We start from the raw sequence: 20428 nt of genomic DNA on the forward strand, positions 1-20428 counted from the left end.
GTAACTTTATAAAGAAAAGAAGTCTATTTAACTTACAGTTCTGGAGATTCAAGGGCATAGTGTCAGCATCTACTTGCTAATGGCGAAAGCACAAGATGACTAGGTAAGTGAGCCCTGTACCATTGGGTGCTTAGTGGCCCTAAGTCCTCTTCAGTTGGGCCCCTGGTCCTGGGAGTGGCTCAAGGCCTGCAGCAGACACAGACTGAGTGGAGAACACACACACCTTGCACAGCTCGGAGTGCCACTCAGGGTTGAGCATCTTGTTGAGCACATATGGAGCCTTGGGTTCAACCCATGGCACCACCTTCCCTCATAAAAAGCTGGGACCTATTAAAGTCTACTCTTTTAGGGAAAAGATGTGCCAAATTAAAAAATAAAAACTTCCCAGCATCTGAGAACAAGAAACGGCATGTTGACTTTAAGTTTTAAACGAGTTTATTTTTTTAGTCTTTTCTCCCTCAAAAACATGTGAACATTATCATTCCTCAGATGAATTCAGAACTTGAAACTCAAGTATCTGTGGGGGCCTTTTTAAAAAATACAAGCAGAGAATTGGAACGAAGTAAGCCAGGGCATTTGCTGTGCCTCTGGGCCTCCCACCTCCAGGGACAAAAGCACATACCCCTGGAGGGACTCTCTCCACCCAGGCAGCAAAAATCCCCAACATGTAGTTTCTGTGAGCAAAGGTCATGTGTCATGGAAGGAAGCAAGCACTAGGAGAGATGGCAGGAGCAAGTGAACCTTGGGTGTTGAGCTGATTGAGTGCAGATGCAGTGTGTTTATAGCAGGAGAGAGAAAATTTGAGTAGGCACAGGGAGTGAGGGTGGAGACAGAAATCTTTAGCAATGAAATATAATGGATAAAATTCAAAAACTTCCCTAAAGACTGTACAGCCATCAAGTTGACAAGTGAATAGGAGGGGGACCACGCACAGACACACCTGGATGAGTCTGAAAAATCCTCCAAGGCCAACAGAGCACCTTGTGTGAGACAAAGGCCTCTTAGTGTGTGATGGTTCTCAGTATGCAGTGCATATGTGATGGCCCACTTTCTGGTACACAGAATGGAGTGCATGGTCAGCTCTGTGTAGTACAGAGTTCTACAAAGTGCAGTAGGTATCTGTCACCTTCGGCTTCCCCAGGCTGAGATCTACTTTCTTTTTTGTTTGTTTATCTGGTTTGGTTTGCTTTGGTTTTGAGACAGTCTCAGTATGTAGTCCATCCTGGCCTTGAACTCACTATGTAGCCCACACTGACCTTGAACTTACTGTAATCCTTGTGCCTTAGCCTCCTAAGTACAGGGGTTACAAGTGTGAGCCTAACTACTTTCTTGAACATAGAACTGCATAATTAAGTCAGAACAAGAGTCTGACATCTCTGGGAGCCGTGATACCAGGCTATGAGCCTGCTATACGGCTTCTGTGAAACTTAATCAGCAGAAAAGACAGCTGAAGAAACAAATCATGAACTGAAAGATATTACACAGAATGCTGCAGGGAGAGATAAAGAAATGGAAAATATCAGCTAGGAATTAAGAGATATGAAGGGTACCGTCAAAAGGCAGTGCACTGCAAATGAGTTCTAGAAGGAAAGAAGAGTCAGAAGGCAGGTGGTATGTAAAGACGTGACTGGCGAGAACCGCACAGGAATGGTGGGCCAGTCTACAGACTCAAGAACCCTAATGAATCCTCATCAGGATAAATCGGAAAAAATCTACAAGTACACATATCAGCGCAAAAACCAGAGTGTCAAAGGCCAGAAGAAGGTTTTAAAAGCACAAGCTTTGGGGCTGGAGATTTAGCTCAGTGGCATAAGAACCTGCCTTGCAAGCAGGCGGTTGTGAGTTTGATCCCCGGTACCGATTAAAAAAAAAAAAAAGACATTTAAAAGCACAAGCTTTTTAAATTATGACATATAAGGATATAGCCACACTGAAAGTTCTTGGCAGTTTCTTAGAATTTGATGTAGGTTTACCATTTGATGCAGCAGTTGCAACTCTGAGCATTTACCCAAATGAGTTAAAAACTTTAAAAAGCCTGCACAGAAATATTTATAGCAACTTGAGTCATAATTTTCCCCAACTGCAAGCAACCATAATGTCCTTCAGTAGGTGGATGGAGAAATAATGCATTGTATATCCATATAATGGAGTATTATTGGGGCCGAGGTTTAGCTCAGTGGCGTTAAGTGCCTGCTTGCCAAACGTGGGGTCATGAGTTCGATCCCCAGTACAAAAAAAAAAGGAGTATTATTAAATGATAAAAAAATGAGTTATCAAGCCACAGAAAGAATCTTAAGTGAAGCTTAAATACAAATTTTAAGTGAAAGAAAATAATTGAAAAGCTATACTCTATGTAATTCCAACTATATGATATTTTGGATAAAGCAAATCTAAAGAGATAATAAAAAGGCCAGTGATTGCAAGAGCTGAGGAAGATGGAAAAAGGTAAGGTTGGATAGGTGGGACAGAGAATTTTTAGTATAAAACTATTCTGTATTATATCATAATGGTGATACATTAATTTGTCCAAATCCATAGAGGCATACCACACAAACAGCTAGCCCTAATGTAAACCTAATATAAATTATAATGTAACCCTACTGTAAAGATTTAGTTAATAATAGAGTATCAAAGCTAGGCGTGATAGTGCACGCCTGTAACCCCAGCACTTCAGAGGCTGAGGCAGGAGGATCGCTATGAAGGCAGGAGCATCACTGAGCTACATAGTGAGTTCAAGGCCAGCCTCAACTACATAGTGAGGCCCTGTCTCAAAACAAACAAAACAAAACAAAACAAAAGATCATCATCATCATCATAGTATATCAGTATTGATTCATCGTGTGCATTGAACACACTACTGTAAGATAGCAACAGCAGAAGCAGTTGTGGGGCAGGGAAAGAGAAGTGCAGATGGGTGCTGTTGATGCTTTGTGCCCAGTTTTTCTATAAACAGAAAATGGCTGTAAAATAATAGAATTTACTAACGATGTTTATAAACTTAATATCTATAATCACAAAAAATTCTACAGAATACAAAAAGAAAATTTAGGAAATTAAATCACCACTACTACCTCTAGAGGAACCCACTTTTAATAGTTGGATATCTATCTGTCCACATTTTTCTTTTCGTACAAATATTTTTCCTGTCAGAGTAATATTATAAACATTTTTGTACTTTGCTTTTCTTGAACACCAAGTGTGCATCATAATCACATCTCCATACAGACTAACCATACACTTTTCCATGGTATAACTATCATGATTTATTTTCCCAGCTCCGTGAAGTTGGATATTATGACTGTTCCCAAATTTTGATACTGGGAATTAGGTCATGCTTTGTTCCTCTGTCTTTTGGGGTTTGTTGCTGTAACTAGTTTCCAAATAACCCTCTTGGCAATTTATTCAAATCCATACTCCTGGTGACTCCGTGTCTGTGTCAGCTTCTCAAACCCCTTGCCAACTGTGAACGCCTCGTGTTTCAAATCCTAGCAATTGTGATAAGAGAAAATGGTCTCATTTAGTGAACATTAACAGTGGTGATGGAGTTAGATTTGCTGTGCAAATTGCCTGAACAGTTTTCCTTTGACTGTCCAGAAGCCTCCCGGGTGTTTTCTATACATCTTGATGTCTAAACACCCTTCCATGTTTTTGGTGTTTTTCAGTTACGACAGTGGCCTGACTCTTACACGAAGAAGTTTGAACACAGAATCTACCCTATCACATTCTCCGTTGGAAACTCTCAAGAGTGGAAGAAATTATTCAAACCCTGTGCTGCCCAGAGACTCTTTCTCCCGGTAGGAGCACCTGCTTTTTGTAAGCAGCACCTTAGAAGACTTGCTCATGGAAGCATGATGAAATTAGCTGAGAAAAGTCTTTAGAAACCTTTCCAGACAGCTAAGAAGTGTGCCTTCCTTGGATTCTGTAGTTGATGCATTGACTGCAGTGCGGAGCGAGAGAGGGTTCCTGTGTTCCCACAGTTTTATCCCCTAAGAGTGAGGGTCTGACAGCAGCCAGATCATGGCTTGGGTTAAGGATCTCTGTAGCTATGGCTCCACCATTTTCTATCTATGTGAAAAATACCCCAACTTCCAAAATTCTCACTTTAACTCCACAGGGTTGGCATATGGTCAGCTCTCAATAAATGTTATCTTCCATTATTGTTGCTTTTAACAATAACTACAACTAGATGTAACCATGCTAAGATATAATTCAGAAAGGGATCGGAGTTCTGTCAGTTAGGAATTTTTAAATTATGTGTTTTTGTTTTCTTTCTTAAAATCCTTAAAATAGTAAAATAAGGCATAACAAAATAGAGTATCATTGAGCATGGAGGGCAACCATGAATCATGAATTGCAACCTCATATCAGTGCCTTCAGTAAACATTTGTTGCACACCTGTCAGGTCCCAAGCCCTTGACCAGCAATGGTGATAGTTGGTTATTCAGATGACTGTGGTCCTGCTCCCTTAAGCCTTGAGGATGAAAGAGCATTCAGCAAGTAACTAAACTATGATCAGGGCTGAGGTGGAGAATAAATGGATATATGTAATGTGGTGTTTGGTGTGGCCTGAGAGAGGTCACAGAATGTTCTCTGAAGCAGTTGCATTTAAGCTAAGGACATAAATGAATGAATTTACTGAATGACAAGGACCAAGGGATTAAGAGAGACAGGAAGGGTTCAAGTAGATGAATGGTATATACAAAGGCCTTTGGCTGGAATGAGGCATGTTTGAGGAAATAAAGCAAGGTCACAGCAACTAGAGAAATAGAGAGGGAGGTGGGAAGGGAAGGAGCCTATAGACTCTGTAGGCACTATTGGGACATCTGCTCTTTGTCTTAAGGGCAAGTGGGAAGTGGTTGGATGATTCCTAGCGTGATGGCCTGACTTGTGTTTGAAAGAGGACTTACTGGTTAAGTGTGGACAGTTCAGCTTGGGCTGTGAAGGTGGTCTTAGCAACAGTTTCAGGGTTCCTGAACAGTTTCTCAGTTTCCTGAGAAAAGGAACTTACCAGCCTTCATGGTCGGCTCCATGTAAAAGTTGAAGGGGATGAGATAAAAGGATTTCATCTGTTTCTGATTCGTCTGTGTTTCTGATCTGAGCCACTGTTAAGGTTGATCCATTTTAAATTACTCAGATCTAACGATTTATGACCTGCAAATGCAATTTCTTATATGATTCAACTTAGAAGTGATTAATGATGTCATTTAGCAATGCAAAAGACTGGAGGAAGAAATGTTTTGCCTAGATGAGTTTAATTCTGGTCATGTTTGATTTTGGAATGCTTGGGGACAGCCAAGCAGGGAGATTCTTACCATCTATTGATCTGGAAAGCCTATGGTGAGTAGTACTTTGAGCATTTCTGACACATAGAACAGCCCAGTCTCACTTACTTTTTTCAGGTTGTTTGTTTATTTGTTTTTGGCACTGGAGATGAAAGCCAGGGGCTTCACACTGAACTACACCCCCAACCCTTTCTGTTGTTGTTATGGGGATTGAATTCATGACCTTGAGTTTGCAGGCAGGCCCTTGTGCTGCTGAGCCAAATCCCCGGCCACCTTTTATTATTTGAGACAAGATCTTGGTAAATTGCTTTGCCCAGGTCGGGTGGACCCTTGGATCCTCCTGCCTTTGCCTACCAGAGTGCTGCGATTATGAATTCCACACCCAGCTTTGCTCTGTTATTAATGACCCATTTTCGCATGCTGCAGACTTTTTTTGTTTTTGATATGTTATAATGTTACCAGGTTATCTCCCTAAAGAGAGGATGGGGACCTCATTTCGACCCTGGAAGATTCTTGATGTATGGTTGTAGAAAAGCATTTCAGGACACATCAGTGAGAGGCAGAGGCTGACTCCTTAGGCAGAGTTAGAAAGTAAAAGAGAATAGGAAAGGACTTCAGCTTGAGGAGGTGAAGGGGCACCACTTTGATGAAAAAGATCAAATTGGCCTGGAAGGAACAGCTTTAAAAAGTTGTTGAGTGGGACAGCATCTGGTTGATTATAATCTCAATTCTGAATTTGCATGATGACTCTGCAGAAATACTTACTGCTTAAGAGAACCATTGGGTCTCCCTGAGATGATTGTTTCTGCTTGGGCAGTATCAGTTTTGTAGAGGTTCTGAGGATGACTATAGGTTTAAGAAAATGACTGAAGACATATCTTGAAGGGGGACTTGATAGATTATATGTATTTAGGGTTACTAAATCTTAAGTTTTTAAGCAGACATTCTATAAATAGTTAAGATGCTGTGTACAGAACTGAGCAAAGATCTGACTCAATTTTAAGGCAGTGAAGGAGACAGATACAAAGTCAAGGGCAATCTTTGTTCTGCTCTTAGAAACTGATTGAAAAAGAAAAACTGAATAGACATCTATAGGTTCATGTGAAGAGTCACTGCTGTTTGTTTGTTTAGCAAAACCAGCTTTCAAATCCCTGACAATCCCAGGGGTGGGAAAACCACAAATTATGCTTTCAGTGAGAAACAGGTTGAGAGCCTATGAGTTTGTCCTTTATCTTTATGGCAATGTCTTTTTTTTTTTTTTTCTTTTTTTGTACCAGGGATCAAACTCACAAACTTGTACTTTCCAGGCAGGTGCTTACGCCACTGAGCTAAACCCCCAGTGGCAGTGTCTGTCTTAATAAAATAGAATTAATTGCATAAAAATGGGCATAGCAAATGACTACCTTCCTTTAAATGGAACTAAAATCTCTAAGTTGTTGATGTAAAAATTAATTATCATTTGAGGTGAGGGGAAAAGGTCAGGTTTCTGATTCTGGTCTCTGTTTTAGACAAAAAGAAATATTAGAAAGCTAAAGCTCATATTGGGAAATTCCTTAACCTATATAAAATGTTGGTAACCCAGTGGAATCCCATTTGAATTTTTCCTGACCTTGGCTTGTGACTTTGTTATCACTATTATAAAAAACACACCCACCACATGGCTTTCATTCATTCCCCACTAAGTAAGTGTTCTGTTCTGAATGATAAATGGGAGCTGGCATTCCTTATCTGCTTCCGATAATGGAAACTAACCCTCCTTAAAAATAATAAAGAGAGATTGTGGATGACAGAACGCTTACCTTCTCCCAGTCCTGTATCACAACAGCAGCTTATGAACATGAAATTTCAGGGGCATTGCCTGAGATGCATTGATCTTCAGAGTAATTGGAAATAAGATCTAGGTCATAATTTCCTTAAACTTCACCTCTCTGAAACAAAATCAAGTGTATAGCTTGGAGATAATGGAAATCTAAAATGCAAACAGTGTAGCAGATGGTGATGTCATGCAGGAGAGACTCTTTCTTAACTAAGATTTTACCACAAGAATACCATGGTATCTCGGCACACATCTTTCCACTTGACGGCCTAATCAGACTTTCAAGTACAGTGAGGGGAATTTAGATTACACCAGTGCATGGTTTATGAAGTCCTAGAAACCACTGGATGTTTACTCTACTTCTGTGCATACTGGTCCTAGGAGCCAGGACTAGTATTAGTGTAAATTATAGTGCAGATGGCTTAAGTTCTGTAAGATGCATGTTTTCAGATGCTTCAGAAGCTTAAAGTATTTAAAGCAATATGCCAATTACAAACAAATCAAATTTGTTCATGTAAATGGGTCCTGGGAGACTTTTTCCTTAGGAAAGGCCAAGAAGCCATTCCGTCTACAAGAATAATTGAGTTCTATGAATTGATTTCACCTTTGCACTGTTTACCAGTGAGACAGTATAATCGATCTCTATATTTTGCCACACATTGTGCTATTTGATTATGAAGACTTCCCTCCTCAGTACCTGAAGATCTTAGAGATTTTAAAAGCTGTGATGGAGATCACTGCATTGCAGGATTTTCAGACTTTATTGGCCAGTGTCACTGAATGTGGGTGGTAACAATAGGTGGAGTTAGTTGCTACACAGACTTCAGCAGAGAGAACAGTTTTGTTTGTCACCAAGGTTTAATGAGCTCCAAAAGGATAATAATGTCTAATGTCTTTCTTGCTGCCATTACTTTCCACAGAACATCCATTTCAAGGAGGGAGTTAGGGAGGAATATTATCAACAGACAGAAGAAAATTGCCTACGGCCTTATCAGTAAATTTATCATCAGAGTTTTCTGACTTTTATTTCCAAGAAATTTATCACATCCTTTACCATTTCAAAGCAATCCCTTACCAAATAAAAAATCTATTTTGCATATCACATTTTATATGTCACAATATATATAATCTTCCCTTTTTCACTTACAGTGTGCTAACAGGCCTTGTAACTGGTTCAAGTGTTTGGAAATCTACATGCTTACCAGAGGCATTGTAGTAAGTTAGCTGTACGCTAATGGAAAGGTGTAGCATATCCAAATTTTAAAGAACTGTTTATAATTAAAGTCTGACTTCTACATTATTGCTAATATTGCACCTTAGCATTGGTAATTAACATTGATAAATCCTTGGAATCAACCATTTGGATATCAACCAATATTAATAGATATATATAGTCCTTATTAAGAAGAACACTAGTTAGAATAATCATAAATTATGTCTATATTTTATTTTTGTTTGTTTGCTTGTTGGTTTTTTGAGACAAGGTCTCATTTTGTAGTTTAGGCTCACCCTAAACTCTCTATGTAGTCCAGGCTGGCCTCGAATTCCCAGTGATCTCCTAATTCAGCCTCCTAAGTGCTGGGATTACAGGTATGCACTACCATACCTGGCTATGATGTCTGTATTTTCATCAAGCATCAACAGGCCATAAGTTATGTTGCCAGCTATCTTGGATCTTCAGTTCAATAGAAATGGTAATTAAAACTACAGCATGAGGGTTAGGGGTATGGTTCAGTGGCATGGTGCCTGCCTGAGTTCAATTCCCAGTTTAAAAAAAAAAAAACATGAATTTACAGGGGAAAAAACTTCAGTTGAACTACTGGAGGAAAGATAAGAAAGGACTCGAGTTTACCTAAGCTGGAGGGGACACATTCTGATATAGGAGTTCAGACCAGCCCACTCAGTAAGGCAGGAGACCTACTTTCAATGGTTAGCTGGGGGACTGGGATCCAGTTGATCATTTCATTCTGTTAGTTCTAGTGTCATAGCTCTAGAATCCTCACAGATGAGAGAAGGCTCCTTTAGGTAAGGCTCATCTCTGTTTGTGGTCATCTCAATCATGTGGGATTCCTGGCTTTCCTAGAATCAGGTGATTACAGGTTTAGGACAGTGGCTGGAGGAATGTGGATGTAACTGTATGTGTCACTTCTTACCTTTGGTGTCCTCAGTTTTGAAGGTCTTGAAGAGGAAGAGAACATGTAAACTGAGGACTAAACAACCCAATCTGGCCAGCTTCTAGATAATGCTCCCTAAATGTTAAACATACCTCTATGCAAAGCTGAGATCTGATCCCAGGTTTATAACAACCAAGCATACAAAATGAAGGTTGGGTTTTGTTTTACTTTTAGTTAACTATTGGACCCCTGTAGGCTTATAGCAAAAATAGCTTTTAAATCCCTGAATATCCCAGAAGAAAACACAAATATGCTTTTAATGAGTATCAGGCAAAGCCCCAGGATTCTCTGTTTCCTTTTGACTATATGATGACTGAGTCAATGTTAGCTACCCAAATGATTGCGTGAAATGACCCTAGCTAACAATTTGGTTGAACAGGATTTCTACAGTATTGTCATTTACTCACATACTAGTAAAGATTTGCCATTCAAAATATTAGTTATAATTCCTGGTTAATATGAAACTTGACTCCAGCAAAGCAAAGAAGGAAATTAGTTTATTGGCCTATCTAACTGAAAAGTCCAGGTGAGATGGTCGATTCCAAACATGGCTAGATCTAGGGGCTCCCTCAGTGCCATCAAGGGTATGTCTCTCAGGCCCTTGCAACCCTCATTCTGTTAGCACGTTCGATGGAGTCTTGGGACAATTTCCAGGTTCTTTTGTATGATGTACAGAGAATGGGATTAGCTCAGGACAGCAAAGGAACAGCCTATTCAAAAAGCAGGGATTGTTAGAGGCACTTGATAAAAAATGTGGCTCAAGAGCTGGGCGTGGTGGTGCATGCCTGTAATCCCAGCACTGGGGAGGCTGAAGCAAGAGGATCATTGTGAGTTCAAGACAAGCCTGGGTTACAAAGTAAGCTCAAGGCCAAACTGAACTGCATAGTGAGATCCTACCTCAAAAAAAACAAAGAAAAAAAAAATACAGTTCAATTGTGTGCTGTCTGCTGAAGGCACATTCAAGGTCAAAGAAACAAATGGGTTGGAAGTAACAGGATGGAAACAGATACACCATGCAATCAACAACCACAGAAAGCTGGCTGTACTAGTATCAGAGAAGACAGAAATTTACAGAAGAAATAAAACATTACTAGAGACAAAAATGTGGAAATTTTATAATGATACAAGCATCAATGTATTAAGAATGTATAAAAGTTATAAACGTATGTCCAACAAACAGCTACAAACTACATGAAGAAAAAATGGACAAAATTGCAAAAAGAACTAGGCACCTCATCAATAGTAAGAGGCTTCAGTGCCTCACTTTCAGTGATAGATCTAACAGGTACATAGAGGACATGAACACTACTCTAAACCAAATGAACTAACGTGATCTACAATCATGCCAGCAGACGCCAGCCACACCCTTCTGAGAGCATGTGGAGCACTGTCCTGAATAGGCCCTCATAGGCTATAAAACAGGCCGCAGTAAACTTAAAGAGTTTGAAGTGGTACAAGATATGTTCTAACTAAAGTAGGATAACAGTAGAAGTCAGCTATAGAGAAAATTTTAGAAGAAAATTTGCTATTATATGGAAATTGATGAACATACTCTTAAAGAACCAATAACTCAAGAAATTACAGGAAAATTAGCATGAAAATGAAGACACAAAAATATCAGTACTTGTGAGACACAGCTAGAGTTCTAAAGAAAACTTACACTTGTAAATTGCAATAGTGCAAATAAGAAATGATATCAAATCAATAACTTTACCTTATACTTTATGACACATGAAAAAGAATGAACTAAATACAAGCAAGCAGAAGATCAATACTACAAAAGATTAAATAGTAATGAAATAGAAATCAGAAAAGCAATAGAAATGTGGGGTGACAATATGCAATGTATGCACATTGTTGCCCCCAGATTGATGTGTTTTGAAATTTCTTTTCAGTTTTTTTTCTTTTTATCCTTGAAATAAAATGGATCAGGAGGAAAAAAGAAAAACAATAGAAGATAACAACAAAACCAAAAGTTGTTCTTTGAAATTATCAACAAAATGGACAAACGAGGAAGACTCAGATTGCTAAAACCAGAGGGGCAGGTGGGGACATGACCACTAACATCACCAAAATAAAAGTGTTACAAAGCAGCGTGTGCCACTAAGTTAGATCACTTAGGTGAAATGGGCAAATTTGGACTTGGTGAATTATATTTTTGCTTTCTTGATGGCATCATTTAAAATGCAACAGTTTTTAATTTTGACTTAGTTCTGGTTAACAGATATTGTCTTTTATTTGTGAGTTTTTGATGTCGTATCTGAGAAACCATTGCATAACCTAAGGGCATGGTTCAGCCCTGCACTAATCATTAAGGCAGGAAGTTCAGACCAACCAACATTCTCTTCCAAAGGATAACGCCCACTGAATCTGAGCCACATGGCTAGACTTTTGCCACAGGAAGGCGACTCGCACTTTCCAGAAGATGGAAGAAGATATACTGGGGGGAGGGGGGGACAAATAATAGACTTGACAATGAACGGTTTTTAACATTTCTTCTCAGCCTTCACAGAAGCCCTTTATGTTTAGGCAAGGAGAATAAGATAATATATGAAGTGTAGCCTCCAATTTTAATAGCCATGGTATTAGGAAACATTTGGTGGAGACATACGTTAGAGCCTTGTAGAGGCAGTGTGGGTATAGTAGGTATGACTATAGACTTTGGAAGCAGCCTGCATATTGTATGTTCATACCTTGCTGCTGCTGCTTAACGTTTACAACCTGGGAAAACAACTTGTCTTTGCTTTAAATTACTCATCTCTAAAATGAGATAAAAGCATTGCCTATGTTATAATGCTGTGAAAATTCAAATTAGTTTAATACACTTAGCACCCTTAGAAATAGTGCCTGAGCCAGGCAGGGTGACATATTCCTATAATCCCAGAACTGAGGAAGGCTGAGGCAGGAAGACTACAAGTTCAAAGCCAGCCTGGGCAGCTTAGCAAAACTCTGTCTCAAAATTTAAAAGAAAAAGATTAGAGTTGTAATTTGGTGGTACAGTGCCCTTGAGTTCAATCCCCAGTACCACCCAATAAATTAATTAATTAAAAAGTTAAAAAATAAAAGAAAGGAAATGAGAGGGGACCAAGATGTAGAGGGAGAGGGGAGGGAAAAGGAAGGGAAGAGAAAGTAAGAATTAAAATGCTAGGTAGATGTACCAGCTCCCCGTGGAGAATGTAATCCTTATGTGCTGCAAACAGGTACTAATAAAAATAAAAAATAAATTAATTTTAAAAAAGAAACAGTGCTTGGGACATAGTAAACATTAGTTCTATTTTTATGATTTCTATTTTTGTTAGAACTGACATGTGGCATGAAAGTGCTGAGATCACTTTCCAAAAAGGAATTTATCTTGGTTAACAGCAATAAGCCATAATCAACACAGAACAATTGTGACAAGCCCAGCATCTCTGAGAAGCAACTGGACTCCTAACTTACCTGTTTCATACCATTTAACTGGAAATCTCCGTCTGTCCTCCTTAGGGGAAATGTTGGTAGTTTGTCCAAAGAAGGTAAAAGGAGGGTCTTTAGAGTAAGCATATCTAGGCACAGTGTAGGACATCATGTTGAAAACATGAGATTCAATCGGAAACTTACTTGTGAATGTTCAGATCCAGTGCCTTTTTCTTCTCTTGTATACCCCAGACAGAAATTTGGAAGAAAAATCTATGGGAGTTTGAGGAGATACTTCCAAACAACTCTAATAAAATCAGAGATCTAGCAATCTCTGAACATTGGAAGAAATCCTCTAATAAGATACATAAGACCCAAAACAAAGAGAGAGCATCTACCTAGAAAAAAATAACATAAGCCAGACTTGGTGGTACATGCCTGTAATGGGAAGCTGAAGCAGGAGGATCACCGCAAGTTCAAGGCCAGCCTGGACTGCATAGTGAGACCCTGCCTTAAAAAAAAAAGTGATGGATAAAAGTTTTAAGGAATTGTCATTAGTATTCCCAGAGAAATAAGATATTACTTGTGTGAGAGAGGCAAGGATTCTATAAGAAATGAAATATTTAGAGGATAACAATTATACTATAAATTCATAAAATAATAGCAGAAATGAATGATGCAGTAGAAGAATTGCAAAATATGAGTAAATCTTTCTGAAAGTAAAGAAAAATACATCAGAGAAATGAAAAGTAGCAATAAAATAATTGGAAATGAGAGAACAGGTCCAAATTCTGAATCTAGGAATTCTGGAAAGAGAATAGAGTCCGAAAGTTACAAAATCAACAGTCAATCTAATTCAAGAAAATGTCTGCAAACAAGGAGGCATGTTTCTGACTTGACAGACTCCGCAAAAGTGTATCACATTTGATGGAAAGCCTTGTAGATCCTCAGATTGACTTTAACTTTCAGAACACGATAAATTTTATTGAATGTCAAATCAGGTAGGGAGGGGACAGCTGGCACAGGAGAGGTCCTGTTCAAAGACGAGAAATCAAAAGAGCTTCAAACTTCTCAACAGGCGTGCTAGAAGTGTTGAAATATTGGAGCAATGCCTTGAAAATTCACAGACATGATTTCCAACCCAGACTTCCATACCCAGCCAAACTAGCAGTCAAATGTATAAATCGAAATTTTTCCAGATGTGCACAGTTTCAAAATATTTTCCTCCTTCGAGTCCTCTATCAAGGAATTACTGGATAATGTGCTTGAATACACTAAGAAAAATGAGGCCTTGGGATCCAGGAAGCAGGGAATACCACACGAGAGAGTCGGGAGAAGAGTTGTTTCTGCTTATCTGTCCACATATCTGCCTATCTGTGAACCGAGATTTTGTTAACCATCTTGTTTTTCTAAAACTGTGCAGAATAACCCACCAGTGACTCTTGAAATCACTTCAGTGAATTACTGTCAGTTTTTAGAAACTGAAATAAACAGAATAGGATAGAAAATAATGGATATAAATTGCACATAATAAAGAGAAATGCTATTTTTGTATTTTTTCTGTTCTATATACAGTGGTACCTAGGTTTATGAACTCAGTTCTTTCTATGATTCTAGTCACAAACTGAGTTGGATGAGGACCAAATCAAATTCAGTGGTTAGATCCAGTGTTGATTCAGTTCTTATCCAATTCAGTTTAGGACTAGAATTGTGGAAAAAATTAAATTCGTGGACCAGGGTACCACTGTATTTATGCATGTACTAAAACTGTGATTAAATGCATTTCCTGTTGTGAAGTATAATTGAAAATTATTTAGGAAGCATTGCTACAAAATATATCTTCAAGACATACCACCGCAAAGGGAAATGTACGGTGAGTGGCCAAAGACCCCTGAGAGTCTGACACATTTATCCCATCCTAGCATCCCTTAGTTCCTTAACTCTTCCTGACAGTGAGGAATGTGCTCACTTGCGTCCTCTTTATCAATGACAAAACTGAAGTTTAGGGAAATCAAATCATTTTCCTGGAGTAAATCATACAGCCTGGATAGGAGCCCAAGTTTTTCCAGTAGTACAGTCATTCTGCCCTACTCTTTGCGTTTATTAGTTCTACCATTTTCTCCTATATTTGTTGGAAACTTTCTTAACGTGTCCCCAGCATCTTCTCTGAACCTCCCACTCCTCTCCTCTTAGGTGGGTATAGAATAGAGCGTTTGTCTTTGCTCAGGCTCCCCATGTTAATGTGGCTGTTGTAGATGTAATTGCTCCCCTCTCAGCTTCATTTATCACTTATTCTGCTACCTTCTAAGTCAGGCTGTACACAGTTTACTTATGTTTTATATTTTGGGACTACGGATGGATACACAGACAGATGGATGGTCTTATAAAAGGACTTCACAACTACTTCAAATGGTGGCAGAGAGGATCTAAAAATATAACACCTTTTTTGCTTATATGTTTTTATTATGCTTATTGATACATTTAAAGTATACATAATGATCACATTTGTTACATGGAATTTGTATCTGTACATGCTATAACTTAATTCTTTTTTTCCCATTATCCTACTCTCCCTTCAGCTGCTCTTCTCGTCCTTATATATAGAAGCTTAGTTTCCATCTTTTCCTTCTTAAAGATGTAACACTAATAAAAGTTTTAAGCCTTGAACCCAGGGATCTACTCAGTAAATGTTAGTTTGATTTCATTACCAAATATAAAGAAAAGGGAAACCTTCTTTAGTAATCAGTCCAATTAGAGGGAAGGGTTACAGTTCCTTATAATCAGTTTATTGGTTTTCAGCAGCTCTCTAGCAGAAAACACATTCTCTGGGGAGGCACCATCTGAATAAACACTAGCCTGCTTACACTGACAGTTGTCATGGCTAAAGCGATGTCTATAGCCAACAAGGAAAGATACTGTGTACTTGCTGGCTGGGATTGCAACACCTGATCAGAGGAGGACACAAGCCAAAAGGGAACATGGAAGCAGGTGGAGAGCTGAGGGAACTATTCTCTCAGAACATGCCAGAGAAACCAGAGACCTGCAGTTATGCAAGCCCTGCGGAAAACATCCCTCATGAAGACCCAACAGTTGGCCACACAGCTGAGATGATGAAATCAAAGACCAAACAGAAGTTTGATGAGCCAAAATTTTAGGAAAAGCATTTTGAATAAACCCATTATAGATATGCCAAACTGAGAGACGAACTGCATCTTGTTTGCAAAGGTTAACGGATTAGAATGGTTTACTAAGAGTTTATTCTAATCTTTGCAAACCAGATGGGAGCGTGTATAAAATACAGCCAGGACGCTGGGAGACTACTGTTAGTCACAAAAATGAGTATGTAAATTATATATAATTCCACAAGGGGGCACAATAGAAGCAAAAATAAAAACTGGTGTGCTTTAATTTCTCTCCTGTACCACCTCATTTTAAGCTAATTTAATGAAATAACTAAACTCTCAAATCAAAAGTTTACATGGTAGAACACTATTTAATCAAAAATACATATTTACTTTCATACAAATTCTCTATGTTTGCATGTATTTTAAAAGATAGGAAAGAAAGCATTATATAGATACAAATCCAACTTTCCATTGTTCTCTTCATTTACATGGCTTTAACAGTATCAAAAAGGATGCTTGATATACAGTAATATGTAGAAAGTTCTTTATTCTTTTCACATATTAAAATATCTCAAAGTAGAAAATTAGAAAGGATACATAGTATGATTTTATTGGCATTTTTAAAAGTCTAGTATATTTAATATATGTAACATAATATTCATATGTTGTATGTAATATATTGTAATATACATAGTATGTATTTTTGTAAAATTACATGGCCAGCATGGTGTCACATGTTGGTAATTCCAGCTGTCTGGGAGACTGAGGCAAGAGAATCACAAATTTCAGCCCAGCCTGGGCAACTTAATGAGAATTTGACTCAAAATTTAAAAAATAAAAAAACACATTTAAAAAAAAAGACTAGATTTGAGGTCCTGTCTCAAAAAAGGAAAGAAAAAAAAAAAGACTGTGGGCTGTGCTTGCTTCAGCAGGACATGGATTAAAAAGACTGTGCACTTAGCTCAGTGGGAGTCAGTCTTCAGTGCCAGAAAAAAAGTTACATGGAATCATTCATTCAGCGCTGTTGATTGAGCCTCAAGCATGTGACTGACCTGGAAATGCAACTGTGATTAAGATACCCCAATTCCCCAGTCACTCCCAAGTTAAGGAGGAATAACACAAAATAAGTAAATTGTAAGTTGATTTCAGGTAGTAATAAGAATAATGAGGGAAATGCAAGAGTGTAGAATGATAGGAGTGAAGATCTCCAAAGAGGCAGCTCTGAGTTGAGATCTGACCCCCTGGCCACTCTGCGTGTGGCTGTGTGTGCAGAAACAGGCAGGGTGGTGTGCACGGAACTGTTAGGGAGACGGAGAGGGCTGAGGGCGGAGTGGTGGTCGGGAATGGGCTGGAGATAACAACCTCTGCTTCTGACTCTGTCAGCTGCTGAACTATTTGTTCATTTTCACAACACCAAAACATTAATTTGTGTGTTTGGGAATTTAAATAGTTTCTCTTTCATAATATGCGCAAGCTCTCTGTTCACATTTGCAGGGACACACAGATAGACCAAAATACAGATCCATGAAGGCACAGGCCTTTCTCAGGGCAGTGTGCTGGGTCTCAGGATGTTGACATCAATATAAAAAGTGAGCATGGTGATAACAGAGAAAAGCATTATTGTACCGCCCTGCTAACTTATCTCTCTCCACCTGTGTCCTTTCCCTTCTGTGTGCCACTCCTGGAGTTTGGAGGTTTGAATGCCACTCTTAGCAGGTGAGTCAGACCAGAATTTTCCTGAAGCCCTGTTCTTTTGTGGACCAGGCCAGTTGGCCACTGTCTTCTCTTGTTTCTGTACACGTATAAATCCTCTCCACAGTGTCATTCATAGACAGTACCCGCCATGCCACTCCCCCGTCTCCAGCTCACTTATTAAAACCAAAACTTATCCCAATACCCTAATAATCTAAGGCCACATTTTTCTTTCTCTTTAATAAATTATATGTCAAAGACACTCACAGGCTCCTGACATCAATACCAAAATAGACTTAAATTTTAAAGAATATGTACATATAGATTTAAGAATAATTATCAATGTGTCTGTACACACATATTTCCTAGCTCTGTCCACCAAGAGAGGTTATAAGCAGTGACAGCCCAGCAGAATGAGCACATTTTGTGTGCAGATTCTGGTTTGTGAACTATCTTTCAATAAAAGAAGCCAGGGACCTTTGGAGGACTTGTGGATATCAGGGCCAAGGATGTGCTTAAAATAATCTTTTTCAAACAACGAAACTCTTTGTTAAAGGGCTGGGGAAATAGCTCAGAGGCACAATGCCTGCCTGGCAAGCACAAGGGCCCGGGAGTTTGTCAGTACCAAACAAGCAAGCAAAGAAACAAAAAACAAGGATTGAAACATCTTTGTTAAAGGATGGTGGGGCACACAGGAAAGGCAGAAAGGCCAAACTGTAAGAGCTAGATCTAGAGCAACTTGAGCAGGAAAATTCACAATTATAGTAGTGTATTAGATTATAAATCCCCCAAATAAAATCATTTTCATAAGTCCATACTAATATAAATTTAATATCCCCAATTGATATGCTTTGAAATTCTTTGTTGTTGTTCTTCTTTCTTTTTATGTTTGAATAAAATGGACTCAAAAAAATATATAAACTTAAAAAATGAATGGGGATAAGTGACATCACTTTTTATTCCTTTTTTTTGGAGACTGGGTTTTACTGGCCTTCAATTCATCGTATAACCTGGGCTGGCCTTGAACTCACAGCAGTCCTCTTACCTCAGCTTCATGAGTGCTGGGATTACAGGTGTGTGCCATCATACCTGGCAACACTACTTCTTTACAGAAAAAATTAAAACATGTAGAAAGAGAGAAATCTTCCTTACAACACAGTAGAAATAATTACTCCAGGTAAGATTTCTCTGCAAATGCTAAAATTAGTACATGAAGGTTTAACCAGAAGCAGGATATTTGCATGGTTTCTAAGTATCTCTTCCAAAATATTAGTAATTACAAAGGAGAAAATACCGAGTCTACCATGGTATACACTGGTAGTCATCCCCTTCACAAAGGATCAGAGCTGCTGTCACCAGTAACCATGGCAACAAGTGCCTCCCCACAATGGAGCGCTTCTTGATAATGCACAGCCTCCGTGTAATCATTAGAAAGCATCAGACTCCCAAATTGAAGGACTTGGTTCAAATAACTGAGTAGCACAAATGGGAGGAAACTAGGGAGCCCTGACAGTTAGGTGCCTGGGGAGATCCTCAAGTGGGCCTTAGAACAGAAGGAAGAGGTTAATGAGAGTGCTGGTGACCCCCGCGTGAGTCGAGTAGGGCTAGCATCGCAGCAGGGTAGGTCTCAATTTGGTCACTGTTCTGTGGTTAAGTAGGAGGTAATGTGAGAAGCAGGATGATGAGTGTCCAAAATGCTGGGGACTGTCTACCAGTCTTCTGTGAACCACAGTGATCTCACAATGAAAACATGAAATCGTGTACATGCACAGTGCTTTCAGGTTCCTCTGGCCCATGCCAAACATCATAATTGAAGATCTAGAGGAAGGGCCTAGGTGTCTTCTCAGGTGAGTCTCCAGTCCACTGAAGTTTAAGAACAATCGCATTGACACTGATCACATTTTTGTCACTCACACAGTGAGTGTGTACTGTCCCTGGTTGGAGAACAGGTGGGAATGAGAGCAGAAAGAGCATGTGCTCTGGGGTCACAGAGTCCTGATGTTGTCCAGGTGCTGCCATTTACGGGGGTGACCACGGGCAAGCTATTTAGGTTCCTCTCCTATATGAATGGAACGGTACCACCCTAGCAGGATGACAGGGGCACTGATAATGCCAAGGATTGTGCTTCACACATAGCAGATGGTAAATAAATGAAAGGGATTATTATTGGTTTACATTAGTAAGATTTTATTGACAAAATCATTTGATGAGTGCATATATTAGTGTAACTGTGTGACCTCGAGCAAGTTATTTAACCTTTGTGTATCTTCATTTCTTTATAAAGTAGAGATAACAGTAATACTACCTCATGAAGGTGTTGTGAGGACGGGATGAGTTAATATGACAAAGCTGCACATAAGTTCCATGCCAGTGGTTAAAATCAGTACAGTTATTTGGTTGAAATAGTATCTTATCTACTGTGAAGCTTTCCCTGGCTGTGACATAATACTTGAGAAAAACAATTGAAGGGAGCAAAGGTTAATTTTGAGTCACAGTTGCTGGGGTTTCAGTCTAGGGTGACTTTGTTCTATTGCTTTGAGGCCTGTGGTGAGGTAAACACAGCAGGAAGCAGGTGGTGAGGCAGAGCTGCTCCCCTTACAATGAACAGGAGGCGGAAAGAAAGAACCATGGACTGGGGACAAAATACAGCCCTGAAGAGCATGCGCCAGTGTCAGGCCCACATGCTAGTTTCTGTCACTTTCCAATAATGCCAACAGCTGGGGACAAAACTACTAAAGCACAACTTAAGAGCCAACCATAACAACTGCCTGATGTTTTGTTGTTGTTGTTGTTTTTGTTTTTGCACCAGGGATCAATCTTGTGACCTCACACTTGCTGGGCAGGTACTTAGCCACTGAGCTAAATCCCTGGCCCTGCCTAATTGTTTTATGGGACTATTGTTTATGCTGCAGAGTTGAGCTACTGGTTCTTTGGATTCTAGCTTTC

The 20428-nt window shown here is 39.2% G+C and overlaps 1 protein-coding gene across 1 annotated transcript in view; it reads left to right on the top strand.

The window, feature by feature from the left end:
- Positions 1–20428, top strand: part of Gxylt2 (glucoside xylosyltransferase 2) — an 83381-nt gene that overhangs the window by 21234 nt on the left and 41719 nt on the right. Inside the window, exon 3 of the mRNA XM_063260252.1 lies at positions 3663–3794. Coding sequence (XP_063116322.1) covers positions 3663–3794 — 132 coding nt within the window. The remainder of the gene's footprint in view (positions 1–3662; positions 3795–20428) is intronic.

The sequence above is a fragment of the Cavia porcellus genome, unplaced genomic scaffold (assembly GCF_034190915.1).
Source record: "Cavia porcellus strain 051 isolate PalLab524CR breed Dunkin Hartley unplaced genomic scaffold, mCavPor4.1 scaffold_13, whole genome shotgun sequence".
Classification (NCBI taxonomy): domain Eukaryota; kingdom Metazoa; phylum Chordata; class Mammalia; order Rodentia; family Caviidae; genus Cavia; species Cavia porcellus.